The sequence below is a fragment of the Lynx canadensis genome, chromosome D4 (assembly GCF_007474595.2).
Source record: "Lynx canadensis isolate LIC74 chromosome D4, mLynCan4.pri.v2, whole genome shotgun sequence".
In the NCBI taxonomy this organism is placed as follows: Eukaryota; Metazoa; Chordata; class Mammalia; order Carnivora; family Felidae; genus Lynx; species Lynx canadensis.
This window is the reverse complement of record NC_044315.2, coordinates 24,530,730-24,554,822: the sequence shown is the minus strand read 5'-3', so window position 1 is coordinate 24,554,822 and position 24,093 is coordinate 24,530,730. Positions and strand designations below refer to the sequence as shown.

Genomic DNA, 24,093 nt, shown 5'->3' with positions numbered 1-24,093 from the left:
TTCTTTCTTTCTTTTCTTTTCTTTTTTTCTTTTCTTCTTTTCTTTTCTTTCTTTCTTTCTTCTTTTTTTAAGGGAGATGAACTCCCAGTTAATATTAAATAAAATAAAGGCTTTTAAAAAATACCCATGAGTATAGAGATTGTCACTATTAGCCATATTCCTGGGGTAGCCATACCAGGGCCTCATGCCACTTTCGGGGGGAGGGGGGTTCGTCCTCGGTCCAATAATCCTCTCCCGTGATGGAATCCTCCCTGCGGGTGTAGTCAGGCTCGCCCTCCACCGCCCCCCCACCCCGCATTCGGTCCCTGGGGCGAGAAGAGCTGGGCGCTGTCGGGCGCGTGGGGGAGCCAGGGCAGGGACGAGCGTGACCAGGAGCCAGAGCGATCGCGGCCAGAGAGGGAGGAGGCGGCCAGGCCCAGCCTGACGCAGCGGCGGCGGCGGCGAAGCAGGCCACTGCCAGGGCACTCGGGCCACCAGCGCCAACCTTCCCCGCCTCCTCCTCCCGCGGCTCCCCGCGCGTGGGAGTGAGTGCGTCGCGCGCCCGCCCAGGGTCACGGGCCCGGGGCATCCTCTGCAAGCTAGCCCGGGCGGAGGGAGGCGCAGGAGCGCGCGCGACGGGCGGAGGCGGGGAAAGGAGCCGGCGAGCGGAGGCGAGGGAGGGGAGGGGAGGAGGGACCCGCCCGCCGCGCCCCGGCCGCCGGGCATGTGTGGCCGCAGGCGCCCGTCGCCGCCGCTGTCCCAGGGCTGAACCGCACCCGGGTGTCCGGGACGGTGTGTGCGCGAGTGTGTCTGTCCGCGCGGGCGAGCGCCACGCCGGCCCCGAGCCTCCCGCTCGCTCCCCCGGCCGCGGTGCATGTTCGCCTCTTGCCACTGTGTGCCGAGAGGCAGGAGGACCATGAAAATGATCCACTTTCGGAGCTCCAGCATCAAATCGCTCAGCCAGGAGATGAAATGCACCATCCGGCTGCTGGACGACTCGGAGATCTCCTGCCACATCCAGGTGCGGGCTGCCCCTGACGAGGGCGCGGGGGCCTCTGCGGGTGGGCGTGCGCCGGCACGGGGGAGGAACCCGCGCGAGGGCCTGCTGGAAAGCCAGATTTCTCTTTCCCCGCCCTGTGAGACTGGGAGCAGTACCCAGGGATGGGGCGCGTTATCCGCGCTGGGGCCCCTTCCCTGGCGTGCAAGCTGCGCGCACGTCTCGCTGCGCCTAGGCTGGGGCGCCGGGCAGCTGCTCCCTGGAAGAGACTAACCCTTCTGTCCCTTACCACGCCACGAAATGGGAGCTCAGAGAGCCGAGAGGGACACCTGCGTGTCGCCCATTCTTTCTTCCCTTCCTCCACGTGGAGAAGGCATGCACCAGCTCGGGTTCACTCATTTCTCTCGGGCTCCCAGGCTCCGAAGGTGCCTCAGCCCTAGGGACCCACTTTCACTCCCTGCCGCCCTCCTACCGATGGCCTTTACTTCTCCGCGTGGGGCAGCGGGGAAGTTTCCCGGGAGTGAGAGCTGCTGGACCGACCTAGGCTCCAGCCTTGAGGGATGGGGCGCGCGCTACGCGGATTCCCCAAAAAGAATCATGAAATCCATGTGTTTCAGAGAAAGGAAAAGGGCTGTGAGACTCTCAGAGAGGGAGCCTTGCAGGACCTGGGTCCGGGGAAGAAGTGCCCCTTGGAATATTGGTGGACAGTGCTCCTTCCCAAGTTGGAGAAGCAAGAGTTCTTTGGGCGAAGGTAGCTTTCCTGGCAGCCTCATTCTCGGTAGTAAGTGCTTCTGAGCTTGCAGGAGATGTAGTGTGAGCTGCAAGGGTGTGTGTGTGCGTGTGTGTGTGCGCGCGCGCGCACACACACACGCAGGCACACTTTCGGTGAGCGTATATGTAGGCAAATGTGTGCCCTCTCCTTTGACCCACTAGGCGCGCACAATCTGGAAAGGTCGTGTCAGTGCTCAGCACGATTAGCTTCTGACTTTTAAGTCTGTTTGCTTATTTATCTCGAGGATTTCCTCTCTCCTACCTGAGTTTTGAGGCTCCAGGACTGAGCTGTTTTTTTAAATACAGAGCACACTACCGAGTTCCGTTGGGAGATGAATGGGGGCAGCGTCTCTCAGCGGCAGGAATAGGTCTCTGGCTGTGTTAACCCCTAAATGAATGAGTGAATGAATGAATGAAAGGTTTTTCCCGTTTATTTGTTTGTTTGCCAGTGGGAGTTTGTGACACAGAGACAGTGGCAACTAATTTGCAAGCTGACAGCGGGACAAGTTTCAAGGCAGGAATGTGGTGCCCCATGATCTCCCAGGAGAGTAGGCTCCTAGTGAATTTTCTGGAGGATCTTGAATTTCATTCTGAGCTAAGCAATGCTGCTAAACTTAATAATAAAAGGATTAGCAGGTGAGGCAGTTTTTTTTCCTGCCTCAGGGTTGCACAGAAACCTTTGGCATGTACTGTTTTGTGATCCAGAGATAGTTGTTTGAGCACTTTGCTTTAGGTCCTAGAATGGATGTACAGAACCTTTAACCCACATTGAATATGTAAATATTAGAGGGACCAGCAGTAGAGTGGAGATGTTGAGCTCTCCTCTGCTCTCAGTCCTCTGTGTGCACAGTCCTGTTCCACTCGGAGTTGACACCACTGGGTTTTATCTCCTTTGGGACTTAGTCTTCCTCAGAATAGATAAGTAGTCCCCAAAGGACATGTGTTTTGTTGCCTGGTGTCCAGGGAAACAATAAATGGTAGCAGGTCTAATAATAGTTTGGAAAGTTGAGAGTCTGTATGGCCCAACCCATGCCAAAGAGGTTAATGTGCTATATTCCAAAATGTTGACTTTGGAATTGCTTAAAAGTCAAATGTTTCATTTTGTGGCACATCTTTTTTCTGCTCCTTCTGCCTCCAAATGGTGATTATTATTTAACCAATTGAAGTGAATTAAAGATCCTATATTGATAGTTTTGGACCTTCTGCCTTCCTAGACTTTTCAAGTCCAGGAATTGAAATTGCACTTCTGGGTACAGGGTCACAGAGAACTTTCCATTTGTTTAAAGTTAGAACAAAATGGTATTTTGAAAAAAGAACTATTGGAGTTATTAGTACATGCCCTAGGGAATCCATCCCTTCATCTTTCCTGGCTTGCCTTTCCCCTGTTCCAGGGAATCACAAAGATAAAGAAGTATGTGCACTGTCACATTCATCCTTCCTCCAAAATCTGCACAACATATGAGTTACGAAGGGTTTTTGTTTTTGTTTTTGTTTTTGCAAAACAACAGCTTTTAATTATTCTTTTCCAAATTAGATAATTGGAGTGCTTATTGACAAGGAAAACTTTCAAAGAAACAACCTAATGGCCCCAGTGTCAGCTGCCTGGTATCTGTTCCAGGGGAGCTGCTGAAAGTCACTTGCTCTGTCTCTTTCCACGGAGTTTAGGATGTTGTCCCATCACGTCATTAGGGTATGACTGTTTAGGGCTGGGGAAGAGGATTCCGAGTGGACAGGGAGCAAAAAGAGAGTGTAAGGCATCAGACGGAGGCCTGGGGGAAGGAAGGTTGCCGAATACTCCCTACTAGGCTTTTCCAGCTGAGCCAATCCTTGAAGTCTGGACAGTGTAGAAGGACATGAGTTAACTCTTACCTCTTTTATTCAGTCTTTCTGCTTCTAGCAGAGTGGAGTCCTAGCTAGCCACCTCCCCCATTGTATCCACTTTTTTTCCCCCCAGATGCTGGCATGGTTATTCATAACTCCTTCTAATGAACTTGTCATTTTTCAATACTGACTTTTATTGAGTAAAACGTAGACTTTTCACATGATACACTCTTTAGCAAAGCCTGGTAAACATGGTTGATGTCATTGGAATTGGCTGGGGACTTTGATTTGTGTTTGAACAGAAACTCTAACATAGTGCTTAACACATTAGGCACTCAATAAATATTTATAAATGTAGATTGAATAATTTCCTTTGTAGATTGTTAAATTCGCAGGGTAGGAACATTTTGTTGAGGTTGTTGTTGTTCATTAAGGATTCCCCAATACCTGAAGGAGTACCTGGCATATAATTGTGTTCGATAAACACTTGTTGATTGAATGAACGCCCAGTATTTAATCTAGCTCATTACCTATCAGCATGACAGTAGCATGACAACACTGGATTGGGAGATACATGGTTTAATTATGTTACCAACCAGTTTGGTGACAAGGAGCAAGTCACTTGACATTTGTAGTCAGTGTTTCCTCTTTTGTAAAATAAGGGAGTTGGGTTAGATGGATGGTTCCAATTTAATAAGTTTGGTTTAATCATTATCTAGACCAGTTGCACTGGAGTGGAACACTGTTGTTAACAAAGGGGTTGGATACACTTCATCTCATGATTTTCTTCTCTCCCTTTTTTTTTTTTTTTTAATTTTTTTTTTTTTTCCAATGTTTATTTATTTTTGGGACAGAGAGAGACAGAGCATGAACGGGGTAGGCAGAGTGAGAGGGAGACACAGAATCGGAAACAGGCTCCAGGCTCCGAGCCATCAGCCCGGAGCCTGACGCGGGGCTCGAACTCACGGACCGCGAGATCGTGACCTGGCTGAAGTCGGACGCTTAACCGACTGCGCCACCCAGGCGCCCTCTTCTCTCCCTTTTATTGATGTTATTGTGTTATTGAGTATAACCTCAGTTTTATAGATAATGGAAAAAGAGGCCTATAGAGATTATGCAATTTGGGTTACCTGGCAACGAAGTAGCTTAGAACCCAGGTTGTTGGACTAAAATGCAGAGCTCTTCCTTCTCTGTAGCTGCCTCTTGAGACTTGAGAGTTAGGGTGCTTTCGGCTGCAAGTGAGAGAGTGGCCAAGTTGAAGTGGAGTAAATAATAAGTACACTAAGTGTCTTCTGTAATGAGAAGTCCAGAGGTAGGGCAGTTAGAGTTGTCTGGTGGTTCTGCATGGACCTGGGTGCTTTCCGTCTTTCCACTCTGTCATCCTCAGCACATCAGCTCTGTTGCTTAGAGTGGTCATTATCATTAAGGTGGCTGCGGGCATTGTGGATGTGATGTGGATGTGTCAGGCACTACTGTATCCACGATATAAGAGGTGGTACTTCCTCGTGCATTTCTTTTTATCCCAGAAGAAGACCTTTCCTAGAGGCCCCCCTCAGTCTTCTTGTCAGATCTTGTTGGCCAGGACTGGATCATACACCCGTGCCCTAGCTTCAAAAGAGTCTAGGAACATGTGCGTCTGGTAGCTTCGCTCTTCACTCTCTATAGTGGGAGGTGGGCTTTGACCTTATGGAAGCAATGGAGAAGTGCGTGTGTGTGTGGGGGGGGTACTCGCACGTGCATGTCTGTGGTCTTTCTGAGGCAGGGAGCTGTCGCGTCTTTCAGAATTGGTCAGATTGAGTTGCAATTATTGTTACAATAAAATTGTCGGAAGAGTTTAATGAGCTGTTATGTAAGCCATGGCTTACTAGAGGTAACCTTTTATGATCATATTCCAGAATAGGAAACATTGTTGGATTGTCCTTTGTTGCTTGCGTTGTTAAATGGCACTTCAGTCCTTACTGAACTGGTGGGTTCTGGGCAGCTCCGAGTCATCTAATGTTGCAGAGGCACAGCTGGTAGAGCTCTACTCTTGTTGAAGTGGCCATATGGCGAAGAGGCTGAGAGCTTATGTTCTGGAGTACTACTTGCTTGGGTTGGAACCCTGGCTCGACCACTGCCTAGCCAGGTGACTTTGGGCAAGTCACTTTCCCAATTTGGGTCTCAGTTTGCTCATCTGTAAAGTGGGGATAACAATAGCAGAGACCACATGGGCTTGTTGTAATGCTTGGTACCTGGCCCCTAGTAAGAGCTGAAAAAATACTGACTGTTATCTTATTATTATTATGTGAAGCTATAGTCGAGGTAATTCTAAGTAGTGGGAGGCTTTAGCTTAGGCTCTAATGTCTTTAAGTCTAAGTTCCATCATTTTATGATTATGCAAGACCTTAAACAGGTCCCTATGCCTCCTGTTGTCCATCTGTGAAATAGGCACAATAATTCTTTGTTGCCAGCCTCCATTGGGTTGTTGAGATGACGTATATGAGAGCATGTTGTAAAGGTTAAAACATTCACCCAAATGTAGAACACTATTCTAATTAATTATCTGGGGGGAAAAAAGAGAGTAGTTTATTCCTTTTTTTCTCATCTGTTGGAACAGGAACTGGATGATTGCATGCAAACATTCACATGTGCTGAATATCGGGCCCCACGATGGTCCTGGTGATGAAATCCAAGCTAGGTCCAATCGACAGCCACACCTCTTCTGATAATAAGGACACGCCAACATTTCTCTATCAGACTCATCTAGAATGCCATTAAGAGTCCACTGAAAATCAGACAAAAGGAAGAGAAGGGGGAGGCACTTTGTGAATACTGTGGCCCCGCTCTGACGTTTTTAAGCCTAGATTATATGGGCCAGCTCTTTATATTAAGTATGTTGTGAATAAAAAAGTAATGTTATTTCAATGGTCTGCTAAGATCTTATCTCTTGATGTCCTCAAAGCAAAGGCAAAGTGTATTGACTGCAGAGTGAATGTATATCGTTGGCTCCACATCATTTGGACAGTATATCAGCTGGGTGCTTGTAACGACATCTAACAATTCTAATTCAAACTGACTTTAACAATAAGGACACTTGCTGGATCATATATCCAGAAGTCTTGAGTTAAGGGCTTCATTCAAGGACGATCCTGCCTTCTTCTTAATTTTTTTTAGATGTTTATTTATCTTGAGAGAAAGAGATAGAGAGCGAGCAGGGGAGAAGCAGAGAATCCCAAGCAGACTCTGCAGTGCCAGCTCAGAGCCTGATGTGGCACTTGAACTCACAAACCGTGAGATCATGACCTGAGTGGAAATCAAGAGTTGGACGTTTAATCCCCTGAGCCACCCAGGCACCCCCATCCTGACTTTTGTAAGGCTTTATCCTCATACTGGCAGGGAATGGTTATGGTAGTGTCAGTTCTCACCTTCTCGTGGGACACCCTCCAGAGGCAGAGAGAAACGACTTCCAACCCAGCATTCCAAGCAAAAGTCCTGCAGCCACGCCCATCCCTGTCACATGCCCATCCCTGAACCACTGACTGTAGTCAGTGGGAGGGAATGTGCTTATTAGCTTAAGGTGAGCAGAACCTGACCCTGGGACTCAGCATGGAGTCAACTTCCCTCCTGCTGGTTGCCTGTATGGTGGGGGGGGTCAATACCTAAAAATCAAGGCTCTCTTGAGAGGGGGGTAGAGAGAGGGGGAGATAGCCGTTAGGAAGATAACCCATAATACCCACACTAGATTTTGTCTGGGTCAGTGGTTCTCAAATTGTGCCCTGGGGACCCCTGGACATCCCTCAGATCCTTTCAGGGCATCTTCGAGGTTCAAACTATTTTCAAAGTAATACTAAAATGTAGTTTTACATTTCCTTGGGGAATAGTTTTATGAGATGTAATTTACATACTTAAATCTTCCTACTTAAAGTATACGGTTTTAATATCTTCACAGAACTGTGCATCTGTCACCACAATCAATTTTGAAACTTTTTCACCATCCCCAGAAGAAACCCAGTGCCGTTTAGCAGTCATACCCCTTTTCCCCTGACCCTTCCAGCCCTAGGAAACCACTCATCTACTTTCTGTCTCTGTAGATTTGTCTGCTGTGGGCGTTTGATAAAAAAAATGGAAACATACAATATGTGGGCTTTTGTGCCTGGCTTCTAAGCATGTTTTCAAGGTTCATCCACATTGTAGCACGTATCAGTACTCCTTCCCTTTTTATTGCTGAATATTCCAGTGTGTGGCTAGACCAGTTCATCAGCTGGTGAAAATTTGGGCTATTTCCACTTTTCGGCTGTTACAAATAATGTTGCAGTGAACATTACTGCAAACATTTCTGTGTGGATACACCTTCATTTCTTTTGGGCGTATGCCTGGGAATGAAATTACTGGCTGGGTCTACGTTTAACTTTTTGAAGACTGCCGAACTATTTTCTCAAGGAGCCCCACCATTTTACATCCCCATCAGCTGTGTACAAGGGTTTCAATTTCTCCACATCCTTGCCAACACTTTTATTATTTGTCTGTTTGGTTATAACCACCTTAGTGGGTGTGAGGTGGTATTCTTACTGTGGTTTTGATTTGCATTTCCTTGATGGCTAATGATGTTGAGTATCTTTTCATGTGCCAGTGGGCCATGTGTATATCTTTTTGGAGAACTACTTGGATTCTTTGCCCATTTTTAAGTTGGATTGTCTTATTATTGAGTTGTAAGAGTTCTTTATATGTTCTGGATACTTATATAATACATGACTTGTAAATATTTTTCCTGTTCTGTGGGTTGTCTTCTTACTTTATTTATTTTCTTTTTCTTTTAAGAGAGAGAGATAGTGAGAGCATGTGAGTGGGGGAAAGGGGCAAAAGGAGAGAGGGAGAGAGAGAGAGAGAGAGAGAGAATCTTTTTTTCTTAAATGTTTATTTATTTTTGAGAGAGAGAGAGAGAGAGAGAGACAGAGCACAAGTGGGGGAGAGGCAGAGAGAGAAGGAGATACAGAATCCAAAGCATGCTGAGCTGTCAGCAGGAGCCCGACACAGGGCTCGAACTCACAGATGCCAAGATCATGACCTGAGCCAAAATCAAGAGTCAAATACTTAACTAACTGACCCACCCAGGTGCCCCAAAAGAATTTACTTTCTTGATGGTGTCAGAAGTTTTTCAACTTTGATTAACTCCAATTTTTTTTTCCTTTTGCTGCTTGTATTTTTGATGTCATAGCTAGGAAGCTATTTCATAATCCAGGGTCATGAAGACTTCTGCCTATGTTTTTTTTAAATAGTTTTACCTTTAGGTTTGGATTCATTGTATTAATAAATAATTTATACACAACACCATTTACCAATTTAAAGTGTACATTTCAGTGGATTTTAGTGTATTCAAAAGGTTGTATAATCATTACTACTGTCTGTTTCCAGAAGACTTTCATCGTCCCCAAATAAACCTGTACCCATTAACAGCCTGGAAGTGTTCTGGCTCCCATTCCACTGTACGGAGAGAGGGTTTTCCCCCATACATCCAACACCACCTACACATGCAATTCAATTCCATTTTGACACTGTCTACCTGGAGATAACATCACATCCTACAGGCTCAGTCCCATAAGACCGCCCCACTTCAGAGGCCAGTCACGAGTCCAGGCTGTCACCTAGGCTTCTGATTGACTGGTTGTAGATCAGAGGTTCTCACAACCTCCTCGAGTTTGATTAGTTTGCTGGAGCGGCTCCCAGAACCCAGAAAAACATTCTATTTACTAGATCACTAGTTTATTAGAAAAGGCTGTAACAGCCAGATGGAAGAGACGCATAGAGCAAGGTGCAGGGGGAAGGGTATGGAGAGCTTCCATATCCTCTCCAAGGAGTAGCAATCTCCTGGAAGCTCTCAGAATTCTGTCCTTTTGGGTTTTTATGGAGGCTTCATTACATAGGCACGATTGATTAAATCATTGACCATTGGTGGTTGAACTCAATTTCCAGCTCCTCTCCCCTCCCTGGAGGTCTGGGCAGTGGGATTGCAAGTTCCAACCCTCTCTAAACACCCGGTTCTCCTGGCAACCAGCCCCCATCCACAGGGGATTTCCAAAAGTCACCTCATTAACATAACAAAAGATACTTTATTGCTCACGTCACTTAGGAAATTACAAGGGTTTTAGGAGCTCTGTGCCAGAAATGAGGACAAAGACAAAATGTATATTTCTTATTATAATTCACAGTAGCACACAGCTACTCCTCATCTTTGATCCAGTTAGAGTTAACTTTTGTATAGGGTGTAAAGTAGGGGTCCAACTTTATTCTTACGCATGTGAATATTTAGCTATCCCAGCACCGTTGTTTGAAAAAACGATTTTCTTCCCCATTGAATTGTCTTGTCATCCTTGCTGAGATGTTGTTTGCTTTTTCCACTCTCGTTCTCTCACAAGTGTGCAGTGGAGTTTTCTAGAGGCTGTATGATATGTGCTATGGAAACACATTAAATGCAGAAGCAGATGTGAGAATCCAGCTGTCTTTTATTGAGCCAGACATTAAAGATTTTTGCAAAAATGTAAAACAATGCAACTTTTTCATTAAATTAGTTATTTTGTAAATACAAGTTATTTTTCATAAAATGTGCAACTTTTGGTAATGTGCAGTGGGTTTATTCTTGCATGACTCAAAACATTCACTATTCAAAAAAATTCTCAGGAAATTGATATATCCAACCCCCCCAAAAATTCTAGGGATCCTTCATAGTGTACAGGAGTTTTGAGACCAACAAGCTTAAGAACTATAGGTTTTGGTGCCTCTGAATTTACTGAACTTATTGAAATATTAAAAAAAATAAATAAATCAAAATGGAACTCCCAGTGTATCGTGGACCTCCAGAAGATTCCTGACAAGTTACAGGTATTTGAAATGATAGCAACTAAATAAAAAACACCCATTGTATACATGGAAAATGTGTATATGTGTATTTGGAATTCTTACTAGTAACTATGTACTTTTGTGTGTGTGTGTGTGCATGTGCGCACGCGTGTGTGCTTGTGCGTGTGTAGCAATGTTAAGAGAAGGACAAAACTAGATTCCACTGGAGTAAGCATTTCCCAAATGAACTTGCTCTCCAGCTGAATCTTCAGTTTTCAACTGTAATAATTAGATAAAGCCACGTCTTACTTTGAGACCCCTCTTCTGACTGGAAAGGGTACAGCAACAATGGGTTAACAGTTTAAAATGTAAACCACTTGAAGTCACTTGAATTAGTCACTTGAACTCTTAAGTTCTACTTCTTTTTCTAAGTAGGCATTTTGGGAAAACTTAAAAATTGCAGGAATGGAGGGGGCGCCTGGGTGGCTCAAGCGGTTAAGCATCCAACTTTGGCTCAGGTCATGATCTCACGGTTCATGAGTTCGAGCCCCAAATTGGGCTCTCTGCTGTCAGCACAGAGCCTGCTTCAGATCCTCTGTCTCCCTCGTTTTTGCCCTCCCCTACTTGTTCTTTCTCTCTCTCTCTCTCTCAAAATAAATAAACTTAAAAAAATTGCATGAATAGAAATATCAGAGTTTGCCCTGCAGAGAATCCAGTATGAGGTTCATGTGCATGAGTGATAGTCATGTGGTATATATAGCACGGTTTCTCCTTGTTTCTGCTTTGTGTGATGAAGGATTCATGTTGCTTCTATGAAGTAGCAGAGAGCCAGACCTGGAGTCTAGAAATGGGGAAAAGTAGGATTATGGTCAGGAATTGTTAGGGCAGGTTTTGTGAGTGAGAGTTGAACTTAATTCAGGCCCAAAAGAGTTGGCGTTCAGCTCTTGGGAGGGAAGTGTAAATGCTTCTTAGTCTCTGATAATTCATGTGGCTCCTCTGTGCTCTTGTTAAGATGCATATGCTGATCTAGGAGGTCCTGGAGCCCTTGGGTGGCTCAGCAGATTAAGCCTCTGACTCTTGGGTTCGGCTCAGATCATGATCTCACAGTGCATGAGTTCGAGCCCTGAGTTAGGCTTCGTGCTGACAGTGCGGAGCTTGCTTGGGATTGGCTCTCTCTTTCCCTTTCTCTCTGCTCTTCCCCAACCCTCTCAGAATAGATAAATAAAATAAAAAAACAAAACAAAACTCAACTACGAAGTCCTGCGGAAGGCCCTGGAATTCAGCATCTCCAACAAGCTTCCAGCATTCTAGCAAGCTGCTGTTACTGGTCTGTGGAATGGTATGGAGTTAGGGGAATTTATCTGTCTCATAATGAAATTCTTATTTTATTTATTTATTTTTATTTTTATCTAGAGAGAGACAGAGCATGAGTGAGGGAGGGGCAGAGAGAGAGGGAGACACAGAGTCTGAAGCAGGCTCCAGGCTCTGAGCTGTCAGCACAGAGCCCGATGAAGGGCTGGAACTTGTGAACTATGAGATCATGACCTGAGCCGAAGTCAGATGCGTAACTGACTGAGCCACCCAGGTGCCCCTCATAATGAAATTCTTCATTTCCTTGAGTGTGGGGACTCTTTGGCTTTTATCTCCCTTGATAACCTCTCACCCGGCACATTTCCCTTAGTAGATGTTCAGTGAATGTTTGAGTAAGTGAATGAATGGATAAAGGAATCCATCCAGGTGTGTGTATCATGACAGATTGAAATACTGATGAGACACCGATGCTGGGCTGGCATGATTCCTTTTGATTCCCAGCTGCAGCCAAATCACGAGATTGTTTTTTAAGCAGGATTTCCTATGATGGCCAATCTGATGAAGTGTTGAGCACATGGGGGTGCAGGGTTAATAAGAGACTTCTTGTCTCTCTGGGCCACACTTCCTGCTCTTGCTTTCCTGTATCCTGGACTCTCAGTGGCATTGCAGAGGAACTCTGGCAACTTCTTGGCACAAACAAATCATTGTATGTCAGCCAGCAGTGCCTGGAAACTCCCTGGGGCAGAGGGGACCCAGCTGTCCTCAATTGCAGAAGTGATCCCAGGGGACAGTGACCCTGGAGGACAGTGAAAAATGCATTCGAGGTGTAACATAGGCTCTGAAGCTGTTTGTTTTGGTTGCTTTCCCTGAAGGTTTAGGAGAGAAGTGAGACGATAAGTTAAAAAAAAAAATGAAGCTTGGGGCACCTGGGTGGCTCAGTCAGTTAAGCTCTGACTTCAGCTCAGGTCGTGATCTCATGGGCTCGTGAGTTCAAGCCCCACGTTGGGCTCTGTGCTGACAACTCAGAGCCTGGAGCTGCTTCAGATTCTGCTCATTCTCTGCCCCTCCCTGCTCGTGCTCTGTCTCTCTCTCAAGAAATATAAACATTTAAAAAAAAATGAAGCTTAGTCTAAGAGGAAAGAGCAATTGTGCAGATCTAACAATTATATTTTAAAAGTGGATTAGTGAAGTGTTTTGAAATAACATCAATCTTATTTGATAAGCATTTCAAATATATCTTCTGTATGCTGAGTACAGAGCGGGTAACTAGACATAAAAAGAAAAAAAATAAACAGCCATCAAGAAGCTCCTAGTCATTTGGGGGAAGAGAGACAAGATAATGGTACAAGGACAAAATGGCAGCTGTAGTGACAGGTATATGGAGATGAAGAACCAAGAGGAGGCATCTATATCAGACTGAGGCATCAATAAGTATTTCTGGTATAGATGGATCTTGATTAATAATTAAAGGACAAGTGGAAATCAATTATTTGAAGAAGGAGAAAAAGGCATTTCAAGTAAGGTGAGCTTTGCTTGATATAAAACCCGGAGCGTGAAGCCACATGATCAGATGTAGAAATGAAGGAAGGGAGAATCCGGGATTCAGTCCCACGTTTGTTTCCGTAACAAAGGTAATGGCCATGCCCTGCCCCCTCACTGCCTCCCCCTCCAGGAAAGACAGAAATGGCCACATAATTTGGGGGCCCATTGCAAAGTGAAAACATGGAGCCCTTTGTTAAAAAATTAAGAATTCCAAGAATGCAGCAGTCGACTTTTAAACCAAGTGTGGGGCCCTTCTAAGCATGGGTCATGCACCCAAAAATTGGCCCTGAGAAGATGAGGAGGAGGAGGAGGATGAGTTTCATTTTGGGCTCTTAACCTTGAGGAGCCTGTAGGGTATCTGAGTGGAGAATTCCCAGTAGACAGTTGGAAATAAGCAGACAAAGTCAGCAGAGAGGTCTGGTGTGGAGACACAGATAAGGGAGTCCTTTAGTGTGCACACAAGTGGTGATAGAAACCATGGAGGTGTGAAATGAAACCATGAGGATGGGTCTTTTCTGTCTATCTTTCTGTTGGGGGCATCCTCGTAGATCAAACGATGGATTATGAGCTCTGGAATTCTTCCCAAGAATGCTTGATGCTTTTTTTTGTGAGGCAGCTTGGACCAGAGTAGGGGCTTCTCCGTTTTCTCCTGCAAGCATGGCAGCCGGATCAGAGTTACCAGTGGAAAAGCATTTTTCTGCTTTTCATCCTCATTTCCTTGCTTGGACTAGCAAATGAAAAAAGTCTTCTCTCAGCCTGAAGGTTCTGTGTTACAAAGCATCGGATTTTCACTCCAGGGAAGTCACCCTTTGAGACAGTGTCACGAACATTAAACAGATAATACATCTTAAAATCCTACCAGCTTGGTACAAAATGAAAGTAAACAAACATGTTGTATGAAGAGCAGCTTTGCGAGTTATGCTGTAATAATTTATCTATTATTTAATATTAATTTATACCTCCTATATCTCCTATAGCAAATTTTGTTTTCTACTTAGTTCCCAGGGGATTATTGTGACCATTAATTAAAAAATTCGAGTTCTGTGTAATTGCTCCGAGAAAAATCTAATATTAGTAACAGAAGGACCAGATTGTAGACGCACAATAGAGTTTTGTCTGAATATATATGCTAAGGTTTGAAGCGTGATTATTCTATAGCAGGGGAAAGCAATTAGTATGTTAACAGATTAGGGTTTGGTTTATTATCTCTCCCCTCAGAGGTGTAATTTGTTGCTTTAAGGCATGAGGGCTAGCTGGTAAACATTGGCCTGGAAAGGATCGACTGAACCAGGATCTTCATACACAAACTAAAAATTCAAACACAATATCATTTACTAATGGACTGGTAATAAAATTAAGCAGTCTTGGGACACCTGGGTGGCTCATTCGGGTCAAGCATCCAACTTCAGCTCAGGTCATGATCTCACAGTCTGTGAGTTCGAGCCCCACATCGGGCTCTGTGCCGACAGCTCAGAGCCTGGAGCCTGCTTCAGATTCCCTGTCTCCCTCTTCTCTCTGCCCCTCCCTGCTCACGCTCTGTCTCTCTCTGTCTCAAAAATAAATAAAAACATTTAAAAAAATTAAAAAAAATAAAATTAAGCAGTCTTAAAATATTAATAGAAGAGAAGACGAAGACCTCATTAATAAGTTGGCTAATAATTCTTCCTTGATGTTACTAGCCGATGTTATTTTGGGGGATGGTCTCTATACATAGTGCTGCTCATTGTTCTGAAAATAATTCTAGTCCTTGTGATCTGTGCCTGTATGTAGGTGTTGTCTACAGTGTTATGGTGGTGTTGGGTATTTATTGTTCTTTGTTTAGTAGCATCCTTTCTCTACCCTCATCTGCCTCTTGATATCCTTGAGTAGTATGTTAATGATGTGCATTAGCTAGTTGATTAAATTGAATCTCAGTCTCAGAGAGGTGATGTGATTTCCCTAAGGTCACATATTTAGCAAAAGTAGGATGGGGTCTGGTGTGTTGAGTTTTAGGTTTGCTCCTACTCTGCTTAAATACTACATTATTTTGTGTTTGAATCTTCTTTGGTAGCTTAAATGCTGCAATTTTTTCACTGGCAACTTTTCTAATAGCAGAAGGGAGAAGCCATACACTGCACATTTCTGGGTAAAGACAGCATATTGACTTTTATTTTATTATTACTTATTTATTTTGAGAGAGAGAGAGAGAGAGGAAGTGCAAGTGGGGGAGGGTCAGAGAAAGAGAGAGAGAGGGAGAGAGAGAGAATCCCAAGCAGGCTCCACCTGTCAGTACAGAGCCTGATGTTGGGCTCCAACTCATGAACCATGAGATTGTGACCTGAGCCGAAGTTGGCCTCTTAACTGAGCCACCCCAGCACCCCTGCATATTGACATTTTAGCACTGTCATCTGAAGGGGCACCTGGGTGGCTCAGTTGGTTAAGGACCCAACTTCGGCTAAGGTCATGATCTCATAGTTCGTGGGTTTGAGCCCCACATCCAGCTCTGCATTGACAGCATGGAGCTGCTTGGGATTCTCTCTCTCTGTCCCTTCCCTTTCTCGCTTGCACACGCTCTCTCTCTCTCTCTCTCTCAGAATAAAGAAATAAACATAAAAAAAAAAAGAACTGTCATCTGAGGACACAATTTTAGTTCTTCTCTACTTTCTCTTCGTCAACATGTGGTTTGGTGTATATCCACGTGAAAAGTGCGATCAACTTATCGTGTATTTATGAATATTTTGCTGTGTCACATAACTAGATAGTTGAAAGACACCTCCCTTTTTCTTTACTTGTTTGGCTTGGCATAAACTTTGCTTGCACTTTGAAATTTCAGATTAACTCCTAAGAAATTGAAAGGAAAAAAAAAAGAGGAAGGATGATGTTGCTAGAATTTTCTTTCTGTCCTGTATGGTAATTTACCCTGTAGCTTTGAGATTGACTCTGGAAGTTGAACTCTTAGCAATCTCAGACCATGGTATGTAGAGGACTTCCAGAAGCATATGAAAACCAAATGTTTGTTAGTTAGCCCTTGCCACATCCTTGTCAGGCTCTCTTTGTTTGCAAGCTTAGACGGAGGAATAATAAAATCCCTGGAGTCAGGGATGGAAGAAACACTCAGTACCACCTGGAGCCTTATCAAGGAGAACTTCACCTCTTGTGTTCCCAAACCTCAAGGGAGATGTACTTACGCGGAGCGGTGTCATGGCGCAGGGGGTGGAAGGGACACCTTGAACGGCGCCTTTTGTCTCCAGGTTTGGAGACATAATTTCTCCACCAGGTTGTAGGTGGCACCTTCTTGGTTCAATGCTGAAAAAGAAAAAAAAAAAAAAGGAAAAGTTGTACAGTAATTCAAGGGCAGCCATAAAGTCTGAGTTTGCAGCGCCAGCAGCAGTGTGGTAATTTGAGAAGAGCAAATTAGAAGAACAAAGCAGATTTTAATCATATGCCACAGAGAGGAAGGTGGTTTAGGTTTATCTCCAAATTGTACCTCCATTAGAGAAAGGGAGGGTTTTAAAGCTATTATCCAATATTTATTGTTAAAGATTTCTTTCTTCTTTCTCCCCAGTCTTTCTTTAGTACACTCACTGGGTGGGGAATGCCAGCCTTTGTATTGAGCGGTTGTTAAGTATAAAACATTTTTCTGGTATTACTGGAAATGGAAGGGGAGAAAGAGAAAGGTTGAGGGAGAGATATTGATTTTGAGATTCAAGGTCTTTATCTTTTAGAAGATTTTGGTCTGAAGGTAAAATTGAATATTAAGAAAGTGTCTCCTCACATCTTTCCATCCATCCATCCATCCATCCATCCATCCATCCAACAAACATTTATTGAGCACCTCTGTTAAGGACTGGTCTGAGGATTAGAGATACAGAGATAAAGAAAAATATGGTCCTTTGCTGTCTAGTGGAGAAGATGCACACATAAACAGATTCAAGGTGCTAATACTATGATAGAAGGGCACCAGAACATTGTTGGAGCAAACAGAGCAGCCAACAGTAGAGCCAAAGTGTGGCTTGGGGGAGGGTTTATCGCTCCTTTAATCTCTGGTTGCTCTCCTCCAAAGTCACTGCTCCTCAAAATGATGTTCTTTAAATGGATCACTGATATTTTTTCACTCACATTTACTTGTAAATAAGAACATCTTTAAGAACTTTGCTCTTCTTGGGGCATCTGGGTGGCTCAGTTGGTTGAGTGTCTGACTTCGCTCAGGTCCTGATGTCATGGGCTCGTGAGTTCATGCCCCACGTCAGGCTCTGTGCTGACAGCTCAGAGCCTGGAGCCTGCTTCGGATTCTGTGTCTCCCTCTCTATCTGACCCTCCTCTGCTTGTGCTGTCTCTCTCAAAATAAATAAACATTAAAAAAAAAATATTAAGAACTTTGCTCTTCCCAGCAAATATCTCAGCAAAAATTGTGCCTTGCTTTATAATGTGATTTTAAGAGAAGTTACAAACTCGCTTGCCTGCTTCCTACTAGATTTTCACCCACAAAGTGTCTCCTATATAGAAATTCGGGAGTAGCCCCTGGGGCTACTAATCTAGCCCGAGAAGAACAGGGAAGATTTTCTGGAGATGATGTCTCAAGTGAGTTTTAAGAAAAGGTAAGTATTGTTTGGCCAGTAAATCAGGGGAGTCTATACAGAGGTGTACAGCTGGGCAAAGAAGGGCATTCTAGCAGAAGGCTGAGTGTAGGCAAAGGCATTGTGTTTGTGGGAAGCTAAAAGAAATGCATTATGATTTTAATATCAACAGAGAGTTCTATACTACGCAGTGGAGAGTTGGCAATTACCTGCTCAGACTACGTAGACAATAGAGTGGACAGTTGGAGTCTAGAAAACAATATGACTACTGTTTACTAGGGAATTACTACTATTACTAGGGAATAATTAAGATAACCCCATTGAGGCATGGTTTGCATGGGCCAAAATGACGTGGAAAATTGGTTTGCAGCTAAGCACACTTCCAGAGCTAGAGGTAAGATACATTGGGTGTTTATCTTTGGCTTTGAATGCCTCAGTGCTCTTGTAAAACACCACCATGAGGAACGCTGGAGTTTTCGAGTTCTTAGTGAAGGTTTTAAACTTTTATGTGTCGTTGGGGGTGGTGATGGTTCCATGACCTTCGGTGAGCCCATTGATGAAGCAAGTCTTTCTTAATTAGAGATCAGGGAACTGACAGACCTTTCCAAGGCAACTCACTCCATTAACTTGTTGGGATAGTTCCGAGCCCAAGCAGGGAGGGCCTGACGGAAATCGTTGTGGGGGCTCCAGGAAGTAGATGTTGAACAGCTGCAGGAAGTAAGTGTTGAATGGAAGTGAGATGACTTGAAAGAGGCCTCCTTGTATACTTTAGACAAGCACTGTCCAGTAGAACTTTTGTGATGGTGAAGCTGTTTTATATCTGTGCCGTCCAACTTGGTAGCCACTAGCCGAAAGTGGCTGTTGAGCTCATAGAATGTGACATACGTGCCTGAGGAACTGAACTCCAATGTTATTTAATTTTAATTCGTTACCAATCCAAATTTAAATAGGTACCTGTGCTGGTGGTTATCACACAGCACAGCGTTAGCATCTTAGTGGTGGTTAACTCCGGGAGGAGAGAGGCGTGGAGAGGCAAATTTGGGGAGTAGCACAGGAAAACAGTCTTGTTCTTCTCTACATTCTTCTGTATCATTGGAACTTTTGATAAGCACGTGTTGTTTGCTTTTGTAATTTTAAAAGCGTGGGACATTTTGAGGAAGATGTGGACTTTTATTCTCCAAGAGGACTTAGAAAATGGGAAAGGACTTTAGATTTTTTAGTCCAATGCCTGTATCTTTCTCAGGAGCATCTGAAATCCAGGGAAGACAGGTATTTGAATGCTGAGTAACTGGCTGGGACCCAGACATCCAGACATCCATTTTCATTGTTCTTTTGACTTCATGATAAGGCATTATTTATGTGAGCCTGGTCTATGTTGCCATGTTTTTTTTCTGTACCTAGAAAGGTGTGACATACAATTACTTAAGTTCAAATTCCACTGATGATTCCTGGTATACAGGAAAGAGGTTGACTTTTCTATATTAACCTTGCTTTTCTGTTGATGTTTGCAGATTTTCTACATGGACAATCACGTCATCTGTGAACAAGGACAATTTTATTACTTCCTTCCTAACTTGTACAACTTTTCTTTTCTTTTGTTGCCTTTTTGCCTTAGCAAGAACTTCCAGTACGATGTTGGAAAGGAGTTGGTGAAAGGGAACATCCTTGCCTTGTTCCTGATCTTAGTGGGAAAACTTTGAGTTTCTCACCATTGACTGTGATGTTAGCTGTAGGGTTTTTTTTTGATAGATTTTTAAAATCAAGTTTAATCAAGCCTAGTTTACTTAGTGGGTTTTTTTTTTTAAATGGGTATTGGATATTGTTCAAATGTTTTTTGCTGCATTTAGTGGTAGGATCATGTGATTTTATTTTTTCATTTATTTATTTATTTATTACTTACTTACTTATAGAGGGTGCAAGTGAGTGAGGGGCAGAGAGAGAGAGAATCCCAGAAGGGGCAGAAGGAGAGAGAGAGAGCAGAGAGCGAGAGAGAGATGAAGAGACAGAGAGAGAAAGAGAGAAAGAGAAGTGGGGCTCACCTGAAGTGGGCCTTGTGTCCACCTGAAACAGGCTCACCAGATGTGGACTCGAACTCACGAACAGTGAGATCATGACCTAGCTGAAGTCAGATGCTTAACGACTGAGGCACCCAGGCGCTCAATTTTTCTTTTTTTAGTTTATTGTTATGATGGATTACATTAATCATTTTGAATGTTGAACCTGCCTTGTGTGCCTGGGATGAATCCCACTTGGTTGTGATGTATAATTCTTTTTATACATTGTTGGATCATCCCGTGATTTAGACAAAGGAAATTAACTACTAAAACTTGAAATTATTGATAAATAAATAGCACTCCTCAAGTCAGCAATTTTCCTCCCATCATTTATTTGGAGATATTATATTTATCTTTAATAATTACTATAGAACACAGTGATGGTTCAAATAATACAAAAGATTACCCAATGAAAAAGAAATCCTCCTATACCTTACTTCAAATGTACTCCTCAGAGGTCATCATTCTCCACAGATTGTTTTGGTGCATCTTTCCAGAATTTTCTGTTTCCTTTCAGAAAATGATTATCAACCACCTTTTATTAGGGAGTAACAACAACCTCATCGGGGTGTAGTTTGTATGGGCCACATGACCTAGAGAATTGTTGTAGAGGGCTAGGTTGGCTACACTTCTAGAACTAGAGGTAAGTCATGTTGGGTTTTTTTTTGTCTCAGGCTCTGAATGCTTCGGAAGTGGTGGATCCCACTTTATGTTTCTCTGAGCTCCTTCATTCTCTTTGGTGGGCTTGTGTGTGTGCGCTGGATGATAGACAGTCACGTCTGGGGTTGGAGTGTCCTCACCTCTTCCTCCATCATGTCATTTTTGTTTCTTCCTCTGCTGTGTGACTGGAATAAATTCTCATCCCCCTTCTCTGCTTACCCTCCCTGTGCTGAAGACTTAGGATGTCTTCAAAGAGGACCTTTTCTCCCAAGGGCCCTGTTTAAAATTCTACTCCCTCAGTGATGTGTGAAGAACAGTCAGAGATGTTGAAAGACATCTGACGTGTGACATTCCTTTCAGGGAATAGTGACTTACTTAGATCCCAGAGGACCCGGGACACTGAGGGGCAAGAAGAAAGGAGGCCTGGCGTCTTGGAGGAGGAGAGCAGAAAGGGAAAAGATTTGCTCAGGTAGCGTGTGGTGTGACTTGCAATGAGGGTATTGGTTGCTATATGACCTTGGTAGACCCTGTGCTCATTTTTGCTGGAAGGCTTTGAAAGATTTTTCCAGTGAATCCATTGATTAGCCAGTAAGCTTTTAATAAACCAACACAATTTAATGCCCCATCACACATACTAGCTGAACCTTCTCTCTAAAGTGACACTCCAAATCACATTGCTCCTGGTCACATTTTTTTATAGCACATATGGCTGTTTATTAACTTGTTCATTGCTTTGGGGACCTGTTGGCTGTTGTCTCCCCCCCACTAAACTGGCAGCTTTGTTGAGGTCAGGGGTGGTCCTGCATCTCAATGTGTAGAACCTGCCCAGTGCCTGGGACATTATAGGTGCTCAGTACAAATATTGGTTAGCTAAAAGATTAAATAAATGAATACTTTTACCAAATCATAATGACTGTGATCACTACCATTTGTTGAGCACTTACTGTGTGCCCACTCCCTGGCCAAGCACCTTTTATCTCATTTAATCCCTATTTAAAGGTTAGGAAGATGAGCCACAGAGATGCATCCTGTCCCAAATCACACAGCCCAAGTGGTGGGCTGGGATTTGAACCCTGGTCTGCCCAAGACCAGCAAGTTCAGTAAATGAAGGTGTAATCCCTAGAGATGTCAACCTTGGCCAGTAGCTTCAGGAAGGGGGATCTGCCAAAGAAGGAGGTTTCTGCCTTCCAGATGGGTGTCGGGTGGTGGCTAGTAGACCAGGCACCTGCTCTTCAGGAATTTAGATGGAGACACCCACACAGGCTGCCAACACGGTTCTACAGAGTGGGTTTATGCCTCACGTGGATTCCGGCTAGATGTTCTGAGCAGTCGTGAATTAGTTAGGCCCTGAAGCAGAAACCTCAATGCTTCCTGGCATTGAACCCTAACGAAAATTGTGCCTAAAATTAAAGTCAAGAGGTTCAGCAGTTATTTATTTTTCTGTTAATGAATGGGGGAGAGGAAGCAACCCATCAGCAGTCAGCCATTTGGTTCACCTTTCTGTTACTCTTCCCTGGCTCTCCAAAGGGCCCCTCAGTGCGTGTGAGTCTTTTTATTTTTATTATGTCCCATTTTGCAAAAGACCTGAGAGCCATTTTCACCATTCTCGATGTCCAGAGAGGGCTCATTTCGATTCACTTTTCTACCAGGAGAGCTTCAGCCCAGAGAATCCAGAGGCCTAATGAGTACCTTCGTCATGGCAAGCTTGCAGCATCGCTGGGCCCTCTCCAGGCCTCCCTTGCTTTCCCACCTCTACTGCTGTTGTGCCACTTGGGGATCAGTTGAGCCTATTGTTGTAAATCTACACAGCACTGTATGTTTTGTAAACTGCCTCATATTCAGTTTGCCTTTTAAAAAATTTTTTAGCGAGAGAGAGTGGGCATGCATGAGCTGGGGATAGGAGCAGAGAGAAGGAGGAGAGAGAGAGAGAGAGAGAGAGAGAGAGAGAGAGAGAGAGAGAGAGAGAGAGAGAGAGGGAATCTTAAGCAGGCTCCACGCCCACTGCAAAGCCCAATATAGGGCTTGATCCCACAACCCTCAGGTCACGAGCTGAAATCAAGTTGGACGCTAACTGACTGAGCTCCCGGCACCCTGCGAGGGGAACCTCTTGAGAGGACCAAGTGCATCTTCTTAAGGAGGGTTGGTGTGGTTCAGCGTCTCTCACATCTATTTTTTTTTTTTTTCCAAACAGCTATATCGGGATGTAATATTCATACCATACAATTCACCCACTTAAAGTGATTTTTAGTATATCACAGAGTTGTGCTGTCATCACCACTTCATTGCCCCAGACCCCTCAGTTGTCACTCTTTCCAACCCCTGCATTTCTCCCAGCCCTGAGCAGCCACTAATCTACTTTCTGTCTCTATCATGCAGTTTATGACTGGCATCTTTCAGTTAGCTTAATGTTTTGCAGTTTCTTCATGTTGTGTCAACACCTCATTTTTTTTATCGCCAACTTGTATTCCATTGCATGGATTTGCCCATAATTTGTTCACCCGTTCATTGGTTGGTAGACATTTGGGTTGTTTCCATATTTCGGCTATCACCAAGATATTGCTAGGAACATTTGTGTGCCAGTTTTTACGTGGACATTTGTTTTCATATGCCTAGGAGCAGAATTGCTGGGTCATGTGGTCACTCTGTGTTTATCTTTTTGAGGGACTGGCAGACTGTTATCCACAGTGGCCGCACCATTTATGTTCCTACTGGCAGTGTTCAAGGGTTCCAATTACGCCACGTGCTCACCAGTAACACTTATTACTATCTTTTTGGGGGCGCCTGGGTGGCTCAGTTGGTTAAGCGTCCGACTTTGGCTCAGGTCATGATCTCACGGTTTGTGAGTTCGAGCGCCGCCTAGGGCTCTGTGCTGACAGCTCAGAGCCTGGAGCCTGCTTGGGTTCTGTCTCCTTCTCTCTCTGCCCCTTCCCTGCTCTGTCTCTCTGCCTCTCAAAAATAAATAAATGTGAAAAAAAATTTAAAAAAAAATAAATTTTTTTTTACTTCTAAAAGTTATTTATTTTTATTTTTTATTTTCTTTTTTTTATTAAAAACTTTTTAAGTTTGTTTATTTTGAGAGAGAGAGAGAGAGGGAGAGAGAGACAGCACAAACTGGGGAGGGGCAGAGAGAGGGAAGGAGAGAGAATCCCAAGCAGGCTCCTCACTGTCAGTGCAGAGCCCGATGTAGGGGCTCAAACTCACGAACCCATGAGATCATGACCTGAGCCAAAATCGAGAAATTAGACGCTTAACTGACTGAGCCACCCAGGTGCCCTTTGACTTTTTGCTTGTAGTCATCCTCGTGGTTGTGAAGTGGTAAAGTGGATTTTCACTCTGGCTTGGATTTGCATTTCCCTGATGACTTCCACCAGCATCTGGACAGTACACTTTCCCCAGGCTTCTGCACGTTCTTTAGGGGTTAATGTTTGAACAGGTGAGGATAGCTTGGCTGTTTCTGGAGCCCATTTCTCTTCAGGTGGTCTCACATCTATGGGACATTCCCCACCCTTGAGCCTTTTCACCTATAGGTGGACCTTGGGTGGTCCCAAGGGTTGTGGACCCACTGAACCACTGCCCATCCTTCCCTTGG

General features: G+C 44.2%; 1 protein-coding gene across 2 annotated transcripts in view; it reads left to right on the top strand.

Annotated features, from left to right (window-relative positions):
• The first annotated feature begins 819 nt into the window (after positions 1–819).
• Positions 820–24,093, top strand: part of FRMD3 (FERM domain containing 3) — a 307,700-nt gene continuing 284,426 nt past the window's right edge. For both annotated transcript variants that reach the window (XM_030294382.1, XM_030294381.1), the window contains exon 1: positions 820–1,000. In XM_030294382.1, the coding sequence (XP_030150242.1) occupies positions 854–1,000 (147 nt within the window). In that variant the 5' untranslated portion in view covers positions 820–853. The remainder of the gene's footprint in view (positions 1,001–24,093) is intronic.